Here is a 20,583-nt window from a genome sequence, read left to right on the forward strand (position 1 = left end):
GTCGTAACCGAGGCGTTTTTTGGACATATACATTAATTTACATTAAATAAAGCTACCATTGTTCACAGTTTATGAACACCCGCCATCCCGCGGTATGTGTGTGTATTGCGCAGTGGCATGCGAACTCGACTTGAAAACGAATGCCTTTGCCTGCCGTAGATAGTTAACCAGTTAAAACATGCTTGCAGAAATATACATTTGATTATATTTTGGAGAACAGTCAGAAGAAGATTCGTCGATGTACTTTTTTTTTTTTTTTTTTTTTTTGTGTGTTCAGGTTCAGTAGCAGTCATGAGCGCGAGCACATGTGAAGAGTTCTTAACTCTTCTCTGTCAATACATGCCTTTGAATGCAACACTCTGCAGATTCACTTTATTTCGACATTGTCTAATAATCCAAATGTAGTTGTATAAGTTACTATTATACAACCCAGAGGACAGGCAATGATTTTCGAGCTATACAGATGGCAGAAATATTGCTTACGTCTCTCTTCTGTTTTTGTTGCAAAGATAGCTGATAATAATAGTCATTTAAATAAACAAAATCTAAATAATATCATTTTATATATATGACGACTTAAGAGGCAAAAGCCTCTAAGTACCATCTGAAATTTTCTTCTAAAAGAGCATTTTTATCAAGCTTGTATGTTTATGTTCACACTTAAATGGCAATGAAAAGTAGCCTACCTATTTATTGTCATTAAAGTGAAATTACTGAATTTAAATATACGAGCTTGATAAAAATTATTGTTTTATAAGAAAATTTCAGATGGCACTCAGAGGCTTTTGCATCAAGTCTTCATATATATATATATATATATATGGGTGTTTCTGCAACTACGGGCACTTTTGACTATCCCAATTTTAAAAAGATCAACCTCTATGAATTTCAATTTTAACCATCACAGTCTGTAATACATATAAAGATTTACACAAAATAGAATGTAGTCGTTAAGATTTTAATCTGGAACATGTTTATTTTTTTATGTTTTTCGGGTCATCTTCTTAAAAAGTATCCTTACCGCAATGTTACAATAACGTTAATTTTATAAATTTTTCTTTAGTAATTTCTATACATTTTTTTACATATTTAAATAGCTTTTTCAAATTTGATGCAGTTTTGTAAATACTGATATAAAAAAATAATATACAAAATAGGGAATTTCATGTTTTTTTCTATGCCATGTAAAAAATGTACAGTAACCTTAGATGTCAATTGTTTCCATACACACAAAAGATAACATAATTAACTTTTTATGACAGATGTTGCAATTTCAATGTGTTAATCATCTCAACTTAAGTGTAAAAATATTTTTTTTGCAAATCAAAATGTGAAAAAAAATGAAAATAGAGCAGTGCTGCGGTAATGACATCTTGAGTCGGTAAGGACAAAATTTGTTTTTTAATGTAAAAAATGGCATGTTTATATATATATACTAATAAATATACAAATATATACTTCAGTACTAATAATATACTGAATATTTGTCATTTAATATACAGTACACCTTGAATTTGTCTCTACCGCAACACAAGGTCTTTACCGCAACACCTAAATTTGCTGCGGTAAAGACATGTTGCGGAAATGACATTTTTGCTAATATTTTAGCTAATTGGCAGCTATCAAGGCCTACCACATTAGTTTTGAATCTTAACATCTTAATATACATGAATTCAACAGCAAAATACATTTATTTTTAAAATGTAGTTATAAATACACAATTATTAAGGTGAATGGTAAGGACGCACAATAAATACTAGAGCAGAAAAGATGATGTTTACCTTATTTTTTTGTTATCTTGTGAGTGAGGTAGTGTGGTGGTCCAGTCTGTCAGCAATGTGCTCAAGTGATAGTTTCTGTTTCCATAGAAACTAGACTTGTTTGTGTTCGATAAAATTTCATAATAAAAGCTTTTTTTCATTGTTGCGGTAAGGACTCAAAAGTGTGGGACAGGCACATTTAGTTAAAAAAATCATAAAAATGATCAGTAAATAATACAAAGAATTTTAAGATTCTGTAAATGAATCTGTATATTAAACAATTCCATTTGAAATAATGTCATATTGTAAAAGAATGAGCTAATTTTAAGTATCTCAACATTGAAACCACGGGTGTGGGACATGAGCAAAAATGGTGTTTGGACCTATAAATGCTTCATAATTTTACATTAAATCATATTATTTATTCATAATTATTTATGTCAAGGTGTGTATTGACACTACGTTTATATTTATGAAACATCAAATGACAAATTTTAACATAAATCTAAAATTTCACTCCTGGGACTTAAAAGTGCCCGTAGTTGCAGAAACACCCATATATATATAGGCCTATACAGGGCCGGAGTGGGGCCACTTTTCAGCCCGGGAGTTTCAGGCCCAAGACCGGCCCTCTTTTTCCATGGTGGAATTCCAAATTAGCACTTTTTCCAAATTGGATAAATGAAGCAACAGTTCAGCTCTTACTATTGTGTAGTTTTTATTAATAACATGGTTCAACAAATAATGTAAAGGTTAAATAATAATTCACTTCAGCTGAGAAGTTAACAAAAAATTTTCCACTATTCCACATGGGTAGGTTGATAAATTAACAAAAGCAGAAAGAAAGAAAGAAAGAAAGAAAGAAAGAAAGAAAGAAAGAAAGAAAGAAAGAAAGCATTTGAAATGTATCCCACTCTTCCACAAAGAGGCATATTGAACTAATGTTTACAGATTTATTTGTATTTAAAAATATTCAAAAATAATGCTTTTTTAATCAAAAAACGTGATACCTAATGACATTTGAGGTTATTAAAACAGTAAGTCCGCCCATCGACTGCCAAAAATAAAAGTGTTCGAGCGAGCAAAAGCAGGAGATCAAGCGCGAGAGCATGGGGAATGATCATGCGCGCGCGAGGGCAGAGGAGCGCGCTGGGTTTGAATGAGTACAACTCCCTCTTATGGTACAACCCATGTAGAGGCTGCGCGCTGCGGTGTCAGAATGCGGAAAGTGTGTAGCCTAATGTAACTAACGTGACAAATATAAAAATAAAAACAATTTAAAAAATCCTCGACCGGCCCAAAAGTGAAGCGGCCCACCGGGAATCCTCCCGATTCTCCCGATTACCCACCCCGGGCCTGGGCCTATATGATCCGAAGTAACTAGTTACTCGCTACTTGAGTAGTTTTTTTCATTGGATACTTTTTTACTCTTACTCAAGTAACTATTAGGATTATTACTTTTACCTTTACTTTGAGTAAATATTTCTATAAGTACTTGGATAGTTTTTGGATACTCTACCCACCTCTGCTTGTTAACAACAACAGCACAATACATTTCAGCAAAGACGTGTGTATTAACTTTCTTACTTTGTATTTTTTTTTCTCCTGAATTGCTCTAAAAAAGCTTAACACATGGGTGCAATCTTAAGTGCATTATTAACACTGCAAAATATGACACATCAAGACATGCATACAAAACACTTAAGAAATCATATTTCTATATAGGCTACTCAAATTTGGTTAAAACCACATAGCTTTCATGACAGCACTACAAAAACACATAAAAGTCAAACCCCATTGCCTTATCAACTGCTTTTCTTATTGTTGTGGGCTTACTTCTTTAGCATATTTCTTTTAGCCTAATACACAAGTGAGATAGACTAGTGCAAATATTACAAATAGGTTGTTAAACTAATATTAGCACAAGTTTTGCCTCAAACTACCTGACAAATGAAGCCACGCAATGGTGACGAAGGAGTTAAGATGAAGTTTATAATAAACTTTAACTCTGGTTTCGCTAGCCATTTAAATAAATGAAAACATAATACTTACATTTAAATGTGAATTTGCTGTCCACCACCGATCTCTAGTCTCGACCGCCTTTAAAAATAAATAAATAAATGCTGTCGTCAACGGTGCGCAATGACTTATGGGGTAGAATAGGGCAGTGGTTCCCAATCCTGGTCCTGGGGACCCACAGCTCTGCACAGTTTGTATGTCTCCTTTATCTGACACACCCAGTTCAGTTCAGAGCTCTTTCCTAACGAGATGATGATCTGAATCAGGTGTGTTAAATGAGGGAGACATGCAAACTGTGCAGAGCTGTGGGTCCCCAGGACCAGGATTGGGAACCACTGGAATAGGGTAGGATAGGCCGCTAAGTGTTCATTTATGTATCCTTCCTTTCACGGGAAACGAAGGACGCATTTGGCGTCGCTTTTGAATCAGGGTAGCCTTCGTCGCGTCACGTTGACGCAACCTGCCTTCGAATACGGCCTTCGGAGGATGCAGAACTGAATTGGGACAGCCTTCATCGTGCCGCGGTGACGCAATCGGCCTTCAAATGCGACCTTCCAAGGATGCAGCCTTTGAATTGGGACGTCCTTCGTCGCGCCGCTGTGACGCAATCGGCCTTCAAATGCGGCCAATCGGCCTTCAAATACGGCCTTCGGAGGATGCAGCCTTCACATTGGGACACAGCTCATGTCTGCAGTTGTGAGGCCGGTTGGATGTACTGCCATTTTCTCTGAAACGCCTTTGGAGACGGCTTACGGTAGAGAAATGAACATTCAATTCACGGGCAACAGCTCTGGTGGACATTCCTGCAGTCAGTATGCCAATTGCACGCTCCCTCAAAACTTGTGACATCTGTGGCATTGTGCTGTGTGATAAAACTGCACATTTTAGAGTGGCCTTTTATTGTGGCCAGCCTAAGGCACACCTGTGCAATAATCATGCCGTCTAATCAGCATATTGATACGCCACACCTGTGAGGTGGATAATAATAATAATAATAATAATAATAATACATTTTATTTATGATGCACTTTACATTTCAACGAAATCTCAAAGTGCTACAGTAACAGGAGGTTAAAAACAGTCCAAATATAAATTAAAGAAAGAAAGAAAACAGTAAATAACAATAAAACACCACAAAATTAAAATCAAAATCATGAGAGTTAAAAGGCCTGTTGAAATAAAAATGTCTTTAGACCCTTCTTGAAAACCTCCACGGTTTGTGGAGCCCTTAGGGATTCTGGGAGGGCATTCCAGAGCCGTGGGGCGACTGCCTGAAAGGCTCTATCTCCCATGGAGGAGAGTTTAGTCCTTGGTTGGTACAGGCAGTAGGTAGAGGTAGAGGAGCGGAGGTTACGTGTGGCGGTGTGTGGAATGAGGAGTTCACTGAGGTAGGCAGAAGCAGTTCCATGTATGCACTGATGGGTGAGGAGACATATTTTGTACTGAATTCTGTGTTGAATGGGCAACCAGTGTAGTAATTTCAGGACAGGTGTGATATGATCATATTTGCGCCTCCTCATCAGGACCCAGGCAGCACAGTTCTGAATATGCTGTAGCCTTTGCAGGCTTCTGCCAGGGATCCCGACAAGGAGGGCATTACAGTAGTCCAACCTGGAGGAGACAAAGGCATGGATCAATCTCTCAGCATCCGGTTGGGAGAGGGAAGGACGTAGTTTGGCGATATTTTTAAGGTGGAGAAAGGAGACCTTACAGAGGTGATGGATGTGGGTGTCCAATGTGAGATTTGAGTCAAGTCTGACTCTGAGGTTTGTAATAGAGGTAGACAGAGCAATGTGATGGCCAAAGAGAGATATACTACTAAGGGACTGGGTTTGGTGAGGGGTACCAATCAGAATGGCTTCGGTTTTGCTGCTATTTAATTGAAGAAAGTTGTCAGACAACCATGCCCCTATCTCCTCCAGGCAAACTTGAAGTGCAGACGGCAGCGCTGAGGGGAGTGAAGAGTCCATTTTTATGTATAAATCGTCTGCGTAACAATGGAATGAAACTTTATGTTTATGGATGATGTGACCAAGGGGTAGTAAGTAGATGTTGAAAAGGGTCGGACCAAGGACGGACGAAAGGACGAAAACCAAACTGAAATTTTTCATATATGTTATGGATGTGAAGATGATTGTGAAGTTGGGCTGCAACAACTTTTGGATTATTATATAAAGGATTATTAGGAACACCTGTTCAATTTCTCATTAATGCAATTATCTAATCAACCAATCACATGGCAGTTGCTTCAATGCATTTAGGGGTGTGGTCCTGGTCAAGACAATCTCCTGAACTCCAAACTGAATGTCAGAATGGGAAAGAAAGGTGATTTAAGCAATTTTGAGCGTGGCATGGTTGTTGGTGCCAGACGGGCCGGTCTGAGTATTTCACAATCTGCTCAGTTACTGGGATTTTCACGCACAACCATTTCTAGGGTTTACAAAGAATGGTGTGAAAAGGGAAAAACATCCAGTATGCGGCAGTCCTGTGGGCGAAAATGCCTTGTTGATGCTAGAGGTCAGAGGAGAATGGGCCGACTGATTCAAGCTGATAGAAGGGCAACTTTGACAGAAATAACCACTCGTTACAACCGAGGTATGCAGCAAAGCATTTGTGAAGCCACAACCTTGAGGCGGATGGGCTACAACAGCAGAAGACCCCACCGGGTACCACTCATCTCCACTACAAATAAGAAAAAGCGGCTACAATTTGCATGAGCTCCCCAAATTTGACAGTTGAAGACTGGAAAAATGTTGCCTGGTCTGATGAGTCTCGATTTCTGTTGATACATTCAGATGGTAGAGTCAGAATTTGGCGTAAACAGAATGAGAACATGGATCCATCATGCCTTGTTACCACTGTGCAGGCTGGTGGTGGTGGTGGTGTAATGGTGTGGGGGATGTTTTCTTGGCACACTTTAGGCCCCTTAGTGCCAATTGGGCATCGTTTAAATGCCACGGCCTACCTGAGCATTGTTTCTGACCATGTCCATCCCTTTATGACCACCATGTACCCATCTTCTGATGGCTACTTCCAGCAGGATAATGCACCATGTCACAAAGCTCGAATCATTTCAAATTGGTTTCTTGAACATGACAATGAGTTCACTGTACTAAAATGGCCCCCACAGTCACCAGATCTCAACCCAATAGAGCATCTTTGGGATGTGGTGGAACGGGAGCTTCGTGCCCTGGATGTGCATCCCACAAATCTCCATCAACTGGAGACAGACATCCATCAATATATATATATATATATATATATATATATATATATATATATATATATATATATATATATATATATATATATATAGAACATATGAGCAGAAATTGCTAAACAAAAGCTTATTTGATGTGGCAGTATATTCTACAGTAAAAACTGTACCCAAATCTAGTCAACAAAAATGTTGTCTTTCATATTTCGCCTGACTGTAACGTTGTTTTTATGAAATATTAGGGCATATAAATGTTAATTTGCAGTTTAATACGTTGCTTATACAAAGACATTTTATTTCAACATATTTCAGTCGATTTTTACACCTCTCAGTATAGCAAAGCATTTTAGTTGATTAAAGCGGTTTATTCTTTCACACACAGACACGCGATTCATATTTAGGCTAAACAGTCTTTACAAATATGTACCCTTCATTCATCTCACAGAAACGCGATTCATCTTTTTGCGGTTTACATAGACCTACACTAACGTTATTCCATAACGTTATTTCACATTAACACTTGAGAAAAGATAACTTAGCCTACCTCACTCCTCAGTGGGATCTATTGCTCCTCATATCAGCACTGTTCTGAGGAAACTTTTCTCCAGGATTATTAGGTAGGATATATTATGCATCACTCACGGCGCGCTGTGTTTATAGCTGATGGGCGTTTCACAGGACTGAAATGTTCTCAGAATTTGCGTTTCAATAGCGCGCGCTCTCCGGGGCGTGGTCACATTAAATTTCAATGAGCTCGACTGGAATCGCTCTCTTTTAATACAGATTTCACAAGCTGAGAATATTTGTTTTATATATAAATTACTTCATTTAAGAGAAGCGATTTCAAGCTTGATGCCCGTGGGTATGTTTACCTGTTTGACTGAATTTTCGTGGAGTATCAGATCATTTTCGAACGCGTTTCAAATTGGACTCCACAGACAGAGAGAGTGCAGAACTTGAATCATGTTTATTTTTCTTTATTTGGCAAAAAGCACAACACTTTATTTTTATTGTGAGTATACAGAAAACAAATAGAAACTGAACAGGATTGATTGATGTATAACACGAAAATGAAAGATCAGAATTAACAGAGCATTTTGAACTTATTTTGCATTGCTAAAAAAAAAAAACGAGCAAAACGTGGGGGCGCGTTTTTGGTCCCCAGAGGGTTAACTCGTGTTCAACCAACAGGAATGTCTAATTTGTCATTTCAGATCAATGCAAAAAAACACAAATTCGCTCTCTGACAGTAGGTGGCGCTCATGTAAAGCAGAAATACAGCACTACACAGGGCTCTAGACTAGAGCCCTGCGCGGGACTGTTTTCTTCATCCCGCTCCCGCCCGCGCCCGCCGAATTTCTGACCATTACCGCCCGCTCCCGCAACGTACGTGTTACACTCCCGCCCACACCCACAAAACTCGGAGAATTTATTCCCGCACAATAATAGAGATGCATTGATTTTGTGTCTTCTCCCGTACCGCAGGAAAAAACACGTATTTGTATTGCTAATATTAAAGAGATTCATGGGGTTGTTTGTTTCGTTTCCCTGGCCGGCATGTATTCTGGACACATACACACAGGACAATGAAGGAAATCGAGTGTATGCTGTTTTTGGAGCTCAGAACCTCGCCGGAGGTGGTACGAAAAAAAGTACCTGGAAGCAGATACAGTTACAACTTTTACACAGTGGAAAACCAAACAAAGGCGAGGCGAGTCGAGCCGAGCTGAGGCGAGCTGGTACTGTGTAGTGGAAAAGCGCCATTATTGACATCTCCATCATGTTGCTAGGTTACCTCCCGATCCCGCAGTGTTTTTTTTAGCCGCCCATTCCCGCCCGCAGCTACTCTAGACTGCGACTAAATGGTCACATTTTGCAGCCTTTTTATAAGAGAGAGCTGCCATTTCTGCCGCATACGAGAAACATCACACGGCAAACGAAAGCAGAGTGAAACCACGCTACTCGTCTGAGCTGTCCAGCGCAAACAGCTTATCCGCTCGGAGCAATACTAGACAGCGGTTTACTCGTGAACCGAACTCGATCACGCAACAACATTACTACACAGAGCTGGCAGATCCATTGAGAAAGCATTTTAAAAATGAAAATTTCCTTTCAAAAAGGAAAATTAACCCATGATTTACTCACCCTCAACTCATTCCTAGGTGTGTATGACATTCTTCTTTCAGACGAATACAATCAGTTATATAAAAATGTCATATTATTAAGCAATTGAGCAATTATGGGAATGTCCTTCAGCCCACACGACTGCAATCCTTCTTTAATGCCAGAAATCCCTGCAGCATCACAAGAACTGGAACAGTCAACAAAGCAAATCAATTGCTCCTTGATCTGAAGTACCTCCATGTATCTAATGCAAACAGAAAGTTGCTCAGTCTTTGAGGACTTTGCTTCCTCAGCAACAACAGCAAGAAAACTGTCTCGTGTACTTTCTTGGAAATTTCTTCACGAATGAGCTCTGCAATTATTTCATTCTGAAAGTCTCGGCTTTGTGCAGTTAAAATATTAAGACATATTTTGAAAACAAATGACATTAAATTGACTTAAAAATGATTAAAAATGACTTAAATAACTCCCCCTTGTTTCTGCATTATCATGGATGCCTAATACCGAAAGGCAGGCCTAATTTAGCAAGCAATGTTTTATATTAAGGGATTTGTACAGGTACTGTCTGTTTTTCCATACTGTGCTTTGATGGCTGTGACCGCTGTGTTGTTAACCCCGAAGCCTGTTTGTAGCTCTCCCACATCTTCATGCTATTTTAATGTTCCTGTGACAATGCGTGTTTTCTCAGCTTCTCCGACAGTTTTTTCCAGTTCCGAGCTACCACTTTTGTAAATAGTTTGTCTAGCTGCGTCTGATCTTGCGATATTTGAAGAAAAGTGGCGACAGCAAAAACAAAAAAACACAATCCAGTGAAACTGAGTACTCCATCCATGGGAACTTGTGATAGTAAAATGCAGAGAAGGCACGATTAACATTTACAATTAGGTGAAAGAAGAAAGTATAGCGCCGTCTCCTTCGCAAGTAGGGTGATAATGACAATCTTCGTTAGATAGTCCATGACGACAATTGACAAACATTGCTGGATGCCATTTTATAACCCAGCATTACCTAATTTCAGAATAAAAGCATATTTTACAGGCCAATGATTTGTCAGTTGTGTTATATTATTTTATTTATTTGATGTTATCAAATTATATTGCATGCAATCATTTGTTCAGATTGTAGTTTAGCTCTGGGCTGCGTTTCCAGATAACGATGGATCTTAGCACTTACGAGCATTTTCTACGAGCGACTTTACGAACGCTCGTGTTCATTTCACGTGCGTTTCACCAAAACGATCGCAAGCAGCTGTGCTTTAAGTGTTACTTAAAGGGTAACTCTCGCCAAAATTGAACCTAGGCTCTTTTTGTTAATCTAGCCAAGTCAAACAGTCGTGCAAAAGTATAATTAGAATGGAAACTCCACTTTTAAGTTTGACTGTATTATCGTTTTCGGTCAAAATGCCTTTTGAATGGGAGTGAATGGGGCACAACAACGAGAGCATCAAAATTGCTATTTTTAAAACATTAAGGAGGCTCGAAACAACATGAAACTGTGCTTGAAGTATCACCAGGGGCTCTACATATGAACTAGAGCATTGACAACATTGAGTTTACTAAAAATAAAGATTTTCAAAACCTTTCTTTTTAGCAAACTTTGTGTTGTCAATGCTTGAGAAAGCCAACTTACTGAAATCCTATTTGACCCAAATTTACAACTCTATCTCCTCCTAGAGCTTTAACTCTACATACTCCAAACTCGGCTCAGACCTTCAGACTATTCTGACTCGGTATGCTATATCTTTTCTAACTGATCGGACTTACGGTTTTCCTAAAAATTACGATTAAAACTCGGAAAAATCCCATTGACTTTCATTGCAGACTGTTCAAATTGGCTATGCTGGCCCAGTAGTGTACAACCCAAAAAAATCAAATCTAAACTCCATGAAGCCGAAGACTCAATTAAACTACCATTCTATGTACTGTACTAATAAACTTATCTATCTATCTATCTATCTATCTATCTATCTATCTATCTATCTATCTATCTATCTATCTTTTTAACTAATCGATCTTTCTTTCTAACTAATCTTTTTTCTTTCAAACTAATCTTTCTTTCTTTCTTTCTTTCTTTCTTTCTTTCTTTCTTTCTTTCTTTCTTTCTTTCTTTCCAACTAATCTATATTTCTAACTAATCTATCTTTCTTTCTTTCTTTCTTTCTTTCTAACTAATCTATCTTTATTTATAACTAATCTATATTTCTTTCTCTTCGTAACTCATCTATCTTTCTAACTTTTCTTTCTTTCTAACTAATCTTTCTTTCTTTCTAAATAATCTATATTTCTTTCTTTCTAACTAATCTTTCTTTCTTTCTTTCTAATTGATATTTCTTTCTTTCTAACTTTTCTTTCTTTCTAACTAATCTTTCTTTCTTTATAATAATTATTTCTAATCTATCTATCATTCTCATCTACTCAACTCATCTATCTTTTTCTTTCTAACTAATCTTTTTTCTTTCTAACTATTCTATCAAACTTTAAACTACATTAAATTTCAAACTATTTTAAACTCTCTGGTCCAGCTTTCTCAAGCCAACTTAAAGTTTGTCTCAACAAACTTTTTTTTCTAGTTGTTTTCATCTGATGTGCATTTTCTATGAGGCCAATAATCTATAAAAGGTAGGTCAGGAAGAAGTGGCAGGGCTTGCTAAAAGGAAAAGGGCACTGCAGAGGACAACATTTAATAAAACAGGTACTGGGCCCAATGAGTCCCCCCTTCTCACAGCAGAGGAAGAATAGGCCAGTACTTGGCACAAGTGCTTCAGATGGCATTTGTGGTGGCATATGCATCCATGGAGGAGTAGGGGTAACTCAACCTGAGTCAGGTCCTTCATACTCAGAGGAACTATCAGATCTACAATGATTTTCAAGTGCTACTTAAAGGGGGGGTGAAACACTCAGTTTCAGTCAATCTCATGTTAATCTTGAGTACCTATAGAGAAGTATTGCATCCTTCATATCTCCAAAAAGTCTTTAGTTTTATTATATTTATAAAAGAAAGATAGGCTGTTCCGAGTCTTTCCGGAAAAAAACGAGCGGCTGGACTAAGAACACACAGACATTTGAAGCAGTTTTACTCACGGTTCCAACGCACGACCGTTAACCTTTATCGTTGGGACTGCTCCATCCTTAAGAATTAGATGATCTGCAAATCCGGCGTCGAACTGGGCCTTGTTTATAAAACAATCATCGTCGAAATGCAGGGAACAAACAAAGTCCTGTGACCGCTTTGATGGGCGTACTGCTTTTGCTCTCTCACTCTGGTCTACGGGTGCGCGCGCGCCCTTCCGGGAGAAGTGCCCTTAGGACCCGTATAAGGATATTCCGCCCCATCTGACGTCACACAGGCCCATAATCGAAAAAAAAACTTTCTGAAACTTGTGACAAACCAGAAGGAGTATTTTTGGCACAGAAATACTCCATCAAACGTACAACTTAATTTTTAAAACTTTGTCCATGTTTAGCATGGGTATCCAACTCTTTAACAGTGTAAAACTCAGTATGCATGAAATATCATTTCACCCCCCCTTTAAGTCACAATGCTTTTGGGAAACAGACCGTGATATTAAGATCAGTTGTACGATCGCTTTTACGTACTTACGAATCGGTGAGTGGCGGCTGGTGAAAAATATCTTAGGTGGGGCTGTGCCATATTCAGTCAGTTTCAATAGTCTGGTAACCATAGGAGCCATCAGGTCTTTTAGCATTGTGGCTCTTCCTCAAGACATCCGTCAAACATCCACCCTTCTCTCATTCAAAAACCTCTTCAAAAAACACATTTTCTTCTCTGAATATTACTCTTCAGCTCACAGTCTGTAAATTCTACCTTATTATATGTTGTTTGTTTGAATCCCTCTTTGTTTGTATCTTTAACCTAACGTTGACCTCTGTATTACTTTCTGCAGTCACTCCTTTTTCAGTAAGGGATAATATTTGCCCCCTTAAATCGATATAGTTCCAGTGCATTTTTTACCTTTACAAATACCTTTATAAAATAAATAATGCTAAATAAATAAATAACACTCTAGCACCCTCTATTGGCCAGCCGCCCCTGCTGAGCTGATGAATATATAATGTACTGATGATATTCACGAATGATATCCCCGGAGAATACAATACAGTCGAGTCTGCCTTATTTATATATTCATACTCCATATTTTCTGTCTCTTTCAGAGATGTCTGTGACCGGCTCCAGTCCAGATGATCCGGGTTCTTCTGATGGGCAGAACCGGCTCTGGGAAAAGCTCATCAGGAAATACTATACTGGGAGAAAAGAGGCTTAAAGTTAAGAAGAAACAAGAAGCTGAAGTAGATTTTCCAGATCTACTGGATCCATATCTGAATCTGGAGATGATGATGAGAGAACAGCTCGTCTCTCGACACACCTGCACTTTATGATAATGAACTCAGTAAAGTGGAGATTGTAGCTGAAATAGTAAAGTTTATTATATTCTTGTCTCCTGGACTAAACACTTAAAGTGGATTGAAAAAAAAAACATACCTATGGACTAAACACGTGATGCGCATGTGCACGCCGTCTGCGTTTTCGCGGGTTTGTGTTTTTGAAGTTTGCGCAGAGATAACTTTTTTTTCAGCATTTTTCAGGGCTTGCAGCTTGATCCTATTTCAGGGTTTGCGTTCTCGATCCTCAGGCACTGTTTGGTGCGGATTACTTTATGTAATTATTAATAAAACTATTTATTTCTATTGATTTTATCAACATCTCATTGTTATTGTCCATTTTCTTATTATCTGCTGATTCTGCTATAATTAGGAATAATTTTAGTTCTTAAAGTCATGAAGTATCCTGAAATGATTGCTTTTTGAGCTTTCCATGTTTTCATTTTCTCAATAGAGCTTTTAAATGCCTAATAAATATTTCACTGCACACATGACTGACATTGAATAAGATTGCTGTCTGTCTACATTATTAACAGTTTCATATCCAGTATCATATGTACATTTCAAAGAGTTTGTTCTAGTCAGTTTGAAGTTCATTCACACCATGAGGCTTCATGAAGTCAGAACAATCACTATGAACTTTAAACAACACCAGACCCAGCTCCAGCTCCAGCTTTGAGATGTAGCCAAGGGAAATTCCTAGTTCTCTTACGAGAGGTACTCTCGTACTGCGTAATATCTTACGCTAGGGGAAAATCTCTTTTCCGCGAGATACTGAAGCCAAAAAATTATCCTTAATTTTGAAATAATGTAAAACGCGTTGCGGCAGCATGCAGACACAGGCGAGACGGCTTGTGCGCCTATTGGCTGCCCTGCGGCAACTGCAGCAGCCTATCGATAAGGCCCACTCGTGACGTCAGCTCCAATGGGGGCGCTTCGCGCCCAATACGTCACGTCCCGCCAGAATGGGCGTGGTCTAGGGCTATAAACATAGCTTCGAGAGGCTAGCTCACTGATTTTTCATCTCTTCAGCGAAGCTCTCGCATCGCTGGATCCGGAGAGAAGCCGCGCCGTCTGAAAAAGCCTTTCAGCGGGACGAGTCGACACTCTGAAGCCGCTGGCCGCGCCGCCTTCAGTCGCCTTCCTGCTGCGCTATCCGGCGTTATATCCTTTCTCTGCTACTGTGTTTGTGTATGTGTGTGTGCTCGCCGCCGCGACACACACTCTCATTGCACTAAAAGAGCCGGGCGTCTTTTTCAAGACGCCCCTTTCCTGAGGATCACGCAGCTCTCGCGCTCGCGCTCGCTGACGGCGACCGCCCTCACTGCGAGCCAGTTACTGCCTGGTGACTCTGAGGACTCACCTGGCATCCTTCTCCGAGACTGCTCCTCCGCCCCCCCCCAACCCGCAAAGCTCGCCGGTGCGCCCGCTTGCCTTGCCTGCTTGGGGGATGATACCTGCTCTCCCTCTGTTCGAGCCGCGCAAACCGCGCCGTTCACAGGGGATATCAGGAGCGGACGGTCACGGGGCTAGCTTTCTCTCTCCCTCTGTTCGAGCCGCGCAAACTGCGCCGTTCACAAGGGAGGCTGGAAGCGGACGATCGGGGTTAGTTTTTCTTTACGTTACAAGAAAGCTACCCTGCCCTTGCGCCCCATTCACGCGTCACTCACCGGCGAAAAGACAACTCAGTTCCCTGATTAGGCGACTGGAAACATCAATATTGCAGCAAACGAGCCTGTTGTAACACGCACGCTTGCAAGCAAACGCCGAAGAAAACATGTTGACGCTCTCTTATATGCTCATGCATCTATACACCTTTGTGTTCCCCCCCTGTGGCTCAGTGGCGGAATCTTAGGTTTTTCACACGAGGGACCGGGGTTCGAATCCCGGTCTAACGGCAGATATATTTTGCCGCCAATGCTTCGCTCTGTCAGTTCCCTGAAAGGCGACTGCAGATGTGCATTTTGCAGCCAACGAGCGCGCTGTACAACCCGCTCGCCTGCACCCAAACACCGTTTCTATGGTTCCCGTGCGTCACTGGCGAAAGGAGAAAAGGGTGTTTTTAGCCCCGCTGCGGCCGGGCCGACCTCCACTCCTGACACATTTCTCATTCCCCTCTTAAGTTCAGGTGACTGGAAATGTCAATATTGCAGTGAGCCAGCCTGTTGTTTTGCACGCACGCCTGCAAACAAACGCCAGCATGTTGACGCTCTTTGATAATACTCGCGCTACTGAATGTCTATGTGTCTTCCTCTGTGGTCCAGTGGTAGATCGTCAGATTTTCACGCGAGAGACCCGCGATCGAATCCCGGGTCTACCGGCAAAACACACTTTTTGCCGTCAATTCTCGCTCTGGCAGTTCCCTGAAAAGGCGACTGCAGATGTGTATTTTGCAGCCAACGAGCGCGTGGTACAACCCGTTCGCCTGCACCCAAACTCTGTTTCTATGGTTTCCGCCTCTGAAGTTCAGACGACTGGAAATGTCAATATTGCAGTGAACAAGCCTGCTGTAATACACGCACGCCTGCAAACAAACGCCAGCATGTTGACGCTTTCTGTTTCTATGGCAACTTCTCGCTCGTTCAGTTCCAGTAAATGCGACTGTTCCAGTGTATTCTGCAGTAAACAAGTCGGCGAAATAGCCCGCTTGCCTGCACACAAACGCCGCTTTTACGGCTACCCAGATAAATCCCATAAGAGTGTATTTTCTGGTGTCCCGGCCACGGCCGATGGTGTTACGAATGTAGACGAAATTCCTACACACAAACACAGCCCGTCACACAGGGCTCGCGCACATGAAATCGACCCAGGTCGATTGCGCATTAAACGTGGTAAATGTGCCCACTGCCCAGTGCCCACAAACACTACGTTCCGCATATCTCAAGGTTTCTGTAAAAACAAAACCAACGTGCATTCGCTCTGCTCAGGCGGACAATGCTCTCAGTGTTGTAAATGTGCCCGCTATCCCGCGCCCACGTTCACACATAGACATGACAGGTCCTACGGGACTCGCCCAGCCCTCCCCTCTCGGTTGACCACCGCAAAGGAGTCGAGCGCGGGCAATCTGCCCGCTGTTATCAGCGCGCCCCCTGCCTCGAAGCGCGACGCTTATGTTACAGCACACCGAAGCCCCTCTGTCGCTGAGCGACCAGAGCGCGCTCCGCATTCAGCCCCTAGCCATTCGTGCAGATGCATGGGCAAGGCTACCCGGGGGTTTTGAAGTGGGTGCTAGACATTATAGAAAGAGGCTATTCGCTACAGTTTCGCCGACGCCCTCGCCGTTATGTGACGCGCGTCGAAGCTACGGTAAAAACAGAAGTAGCACCACCTACTTCGAGCCGAAATTTTGAAACTGTTGAGCAAAGGGGCCATAGAGCCTTTATCTCAAGCTCAGAGTGAAGGAGGGCTATACAGCAGATACTTCCTGGTACTGAAAAAGACGGGGGTCTCAGACCCATACTAGATCTAAGGCAACTGAACAGAGTGCTTGCGAAGCAACAGTTCGGAATGCTCACGACCAGAAAAACCCTCACGCACATTCGCCGAGGAGATTGGTTTGTGTCAATAGATCTGAAAGACGCATATTTTCAAATACAAATAGCGTCACGTCACAGGCGACGTTTGAGATTCGCCTTCGAGGGCCAGGCATATCAGTGCTCAGTCCTACCGTTCGGCTTGTCTCTAGCCGCTCGCACCCCTCAGACTACAGGGCATGCGAGTATTGAACTACTTGGACGATTGGCTGATTCTAGCTCAATCTCACTCGGTGCTCATAGAGCACAGGACCATTTTGCTCGATCACCTCGAGAATCTGGGTCAATTGGGCGAAGAGTTCTCTGTCTCCCAGACAGATAATATCTTTTCTGGGCACAGAACTGGACTCGCTGTCTATGATAGCGCGACTGTCACCAGAGCGCGTACTAGACATTCAGCGCGCAGCGAGCTCTTTCCGCTGCGGCGCATCTGTCCCGCTCAAGAAATTTCAGAGGATGCTAGGTCTCATGGCCTCAGCATCATCAGTACTTCAGTTGGGCTTGCTTCGCATGCGCCCGCTACAGTTCTGGCTGAAAGCGCGAGTACCGCGCCGAGCGTGGGCTTCCGGTCTGCTTCGTCTCAAGGTCAATCAGAAATGCATCGCAGCTCTGAAACCTGGGAAAGCAAACGACTTGTACCAATCAGGTGTTAGCCTGGGGACTTCCTCGAGTGTGAAGGTAGTGTCTACGGACGCCTCCACCTTGGGATGGGGAGCACTGCTCAAGGGCAGACCGTTCTTCGGCCAATGGTCAGAACGGGAGAAGCTTCTACACATAAACTGCCTCGAAATGTTGGCAGTAGACAACGCACTGACGCGTTTTTGTCCCTAAATACGAGGACACCACGTCCTGGTCCGCTCGGACAACATGTCAGTGGTGTCCTACATAAATCGCCAGGGCGGCCTCAGGTCCCGAAACCTGCACAGGCTGACAGAACGCCTCCTGGTGTGGGCTCAGCGCAACCTGCTCTCACCGAGAGCAGCGCATGTGCCAGGGCTCCTGAACGTAGGACCGGACAGACTGTCCAGAAACAATGTTCCGACAGGCGAATGGCCTCTACACCCACAGACAGTCCAGCTGCTGTGGAAGAAATTCGGCAGAGCGGAAGTAGACCTGTTCGCGTCTCAAGAAAACGCTCACTGTCTGGAATTTTTCTCCAAGAGCAGGGACGCGCTGGCTCACGTATGGCCCCGCCGCCCGCTCTATGCCTTTCCTCCCGTCTTTCTCCTGCCTCAGGTGATAGAACGGATCAGAGAAGGATGCTCAGTGCTACTCGTAGCGCCGTTCTGGAAAAACCAACCCTGGTTCCCAGTTCTGATGCAGCTAGCAAGCACTGCCCCACGGCCAGTGCCAGTGAGGAGGGACCTCCTCTCTCAGGCCAAGGGCTCGTTTTGGCATCCGCGCCCAGAGCTGTGGTCCCTTCATGTTTGGGCCATCAACGGGTACCCGCTGACCTCCCCAAGCGGAGTGTTAAACACGATCACGCAGGCTAGAGCTCCGTCTATGCGACGTCTCTATTCCTCGAAATGGTCAGTGTTCTCCAGCTGATGCACGGCTCGTGGCGTGTCGCCCCTAGACTGTGGGGTGACGGAGGTTCTCTCCTTCCTACAAGAGCTGTTGGACAAGGGCAGGACCCCTTCCACGCTCAAAGTGTATGTGGCGGCCATAGCAGCGTTCTCAAAAACAACGCTGGGTCAGTCAGTAGGAAGGAACGATTTAGTCATCGTCTTCCTTAGAGGAGCTAAGAGACTGAATCCTCCCAGGCCTCCCTCAGTCCCTGTATGGAACCTTTCTACAGTGCTGGAAGCCATGAACGGTGACGCATTCGAGCCTTTACAGACGATTGATCTTAAACACCTGTCTTTCAAGACAGTGTTTCTTCTGGCTCTCGCTTCAGTGAAGCGCACAGGGGACTTACACGCGCTCTCAGTAAGCGCGACGTGTATGGAGTTTGGGCCTAATGACTCAAGAGTTATACTCAAACCTAAGCACGGTTATGTTCCAAAATCCCTCAACACACCGTTTAGGGCGCAGGTCATTCCCTGTCAGCCTTACCGGTCTCTGACGAGGAAGGAGACGCAAGCTTCCTTTGCCCAGTCAGAGCATTAAGAGCTTATGTGTCTCGCACGTCTGTTTTTAGACAGACAGAGCAGCTCTTTGTTTTCACTCTACGGACGTTCTAAGGGACTTGCCGTGTCGAAACAGAGCCTATCCAGTTGGATAGTTGATGCTATAGCGCTGGCTTATACCTCTAAGGGCTTACAGTGCCCATTTGGAGTCAGAGCACACTCCACGAGAGGCGTGGCCTCGTCGTGGGCTTGGTCTAGTGGGATTGCCTTGCAAGATATCTGTATGGCGGCAGGCTGGGCCTCCCCGTCTACATTTATAAGGTTTTATAACCTAGAGGTTCCCGCCTTGCAGGCTAAGCTGCTTTCGGTCTAAAATCGGTACTGTCTGCCCTGATGTGTTCGGGCCAGAATACTGAAACTGCTTGAGCAAATGCTCGCTGTTGGATCGCGCAGCTCTATGGGCAGTGTGTAAGACCCACTATATTCGTCAGTCCAGGCCGGGGGTCGCCCTGACTGTACGATCAGTATAACTGCTCCTTATAAGATGTTATATTATTACAGGAATGATGCTATTCTAGCCACTCTTTCCTGGGCTCTCTGTGAGTCCATTATGATCATGTACTATATGAGCCCGGGCACTTGCCCTTGGGACTTTGGTGCTGGATCTTAGCATGCACGGCGTTTTACACTGTTTCCCCTAGCGTAAGATATTACGCAGTACGAGAGTACCTCTCGTAAGAGAACGTACTCGGTTACTAACGTAACCTCGGTTCTCTCTAGAGAGGAAACGAGTACTGCGTATCTTGCCGTGCCTGCACACGCTCTGGTTCGCTTCGGCGATGAAAAACCAGTGAGCTAGCCTCTCGAAGCTATGTTTATAGCCCTAGACCACGCCCATTCTGGCGGGACGTGACGTATTGGGCGCGAAGCGCCCCCATTGGAGCTGACGTCACGAGTGGGCCTTATCGATAGGCTGCTGCAGTTGCCGCAGGGCAGCCAATAGGCGCACAAGCCGTCTCGCCTGTGTCTGCATGCTGCCGCAACGCGTTTTACATTATTTCAAAATTAAGGATAATTTTTTGGCTTCAGTATCTCGCGGAAAAGAGATTTTCCCCTAGCGTAAGATATTACGCAGTACTCGTTTCCTCTCTAGAGAGAACCGAGGTTACGTTAGTAACCGAGTACGTTTTAACATTAGATTATTTTTTTAATCAATGAGTAAAAATAACAAAGATCAGGGGCCTCATTTATAAACGTTGCGTACACTCAAAAGAAGGCGTATGCCGCTTTCTACGCAATAATTGGTATTTATAAAAAGCAAACTTGACGGGAAAATGTGCGGTCCTTCACGCAAGGTCTGACCCAGGCGTACGCACAAAAACGGGTGAAATGAGAAATGGCGACACCGTCGGCAGATGGAAGAAACATGTGAAAGTGTGTGAAACTGTAGACCGTTGTGTA

The 20,583-nt window shown here is 42.8% G+C and overlaps 2 protein-coding genes across 3 annotated transcripts in view; both read left to right on the forward strand.

Annotated features, from left to right (window-relative positions):
* The window catches only part of LOC309492503 (uncharacterized protein), a 148,378-nt gene extending 134,388 nt beyond the window's left edge, over positions 1-13,990 (forward strand). For both annotated transcript variants that reach the window (XM_082161522.1, XM_082161523.1), the window contains one exon: positions 13,293-13,990. In XM_082161522.1, coding sequence (XP_082017648.1) covers positions 13,293-13,304 — 12 coding nt within the window. In that variant the 3' untranslated portion in view covers positions 13,305-13,990. The remainder of the gene's footprint in view (positions 1-13,292) is intronic.
* The window catches only part of LOC309492236 (uncharacterized protein), a 162,782-nt gene that overhangs the window by 56,066 nt on the left and 86,133 nt on the right, over positions 1-20,583 (forward strand). The gene's annotated exons all lie outside the window — the stretch shown is intronic.

Source organism: Leuciscus leuciscus, assembly GCF_965113295.1.
Source record: "Leuciscus leuciscus genome assembly, chromosome: 1".
In the NCBI taxonomy this organism is placed as follows: domain Eukaryota; kingdom Metazoa; phylum Chordata; class Actinopteri; order Cypriniformes; family Leuciscidae; genus Leuciscus; species Leuciscus leuciscus.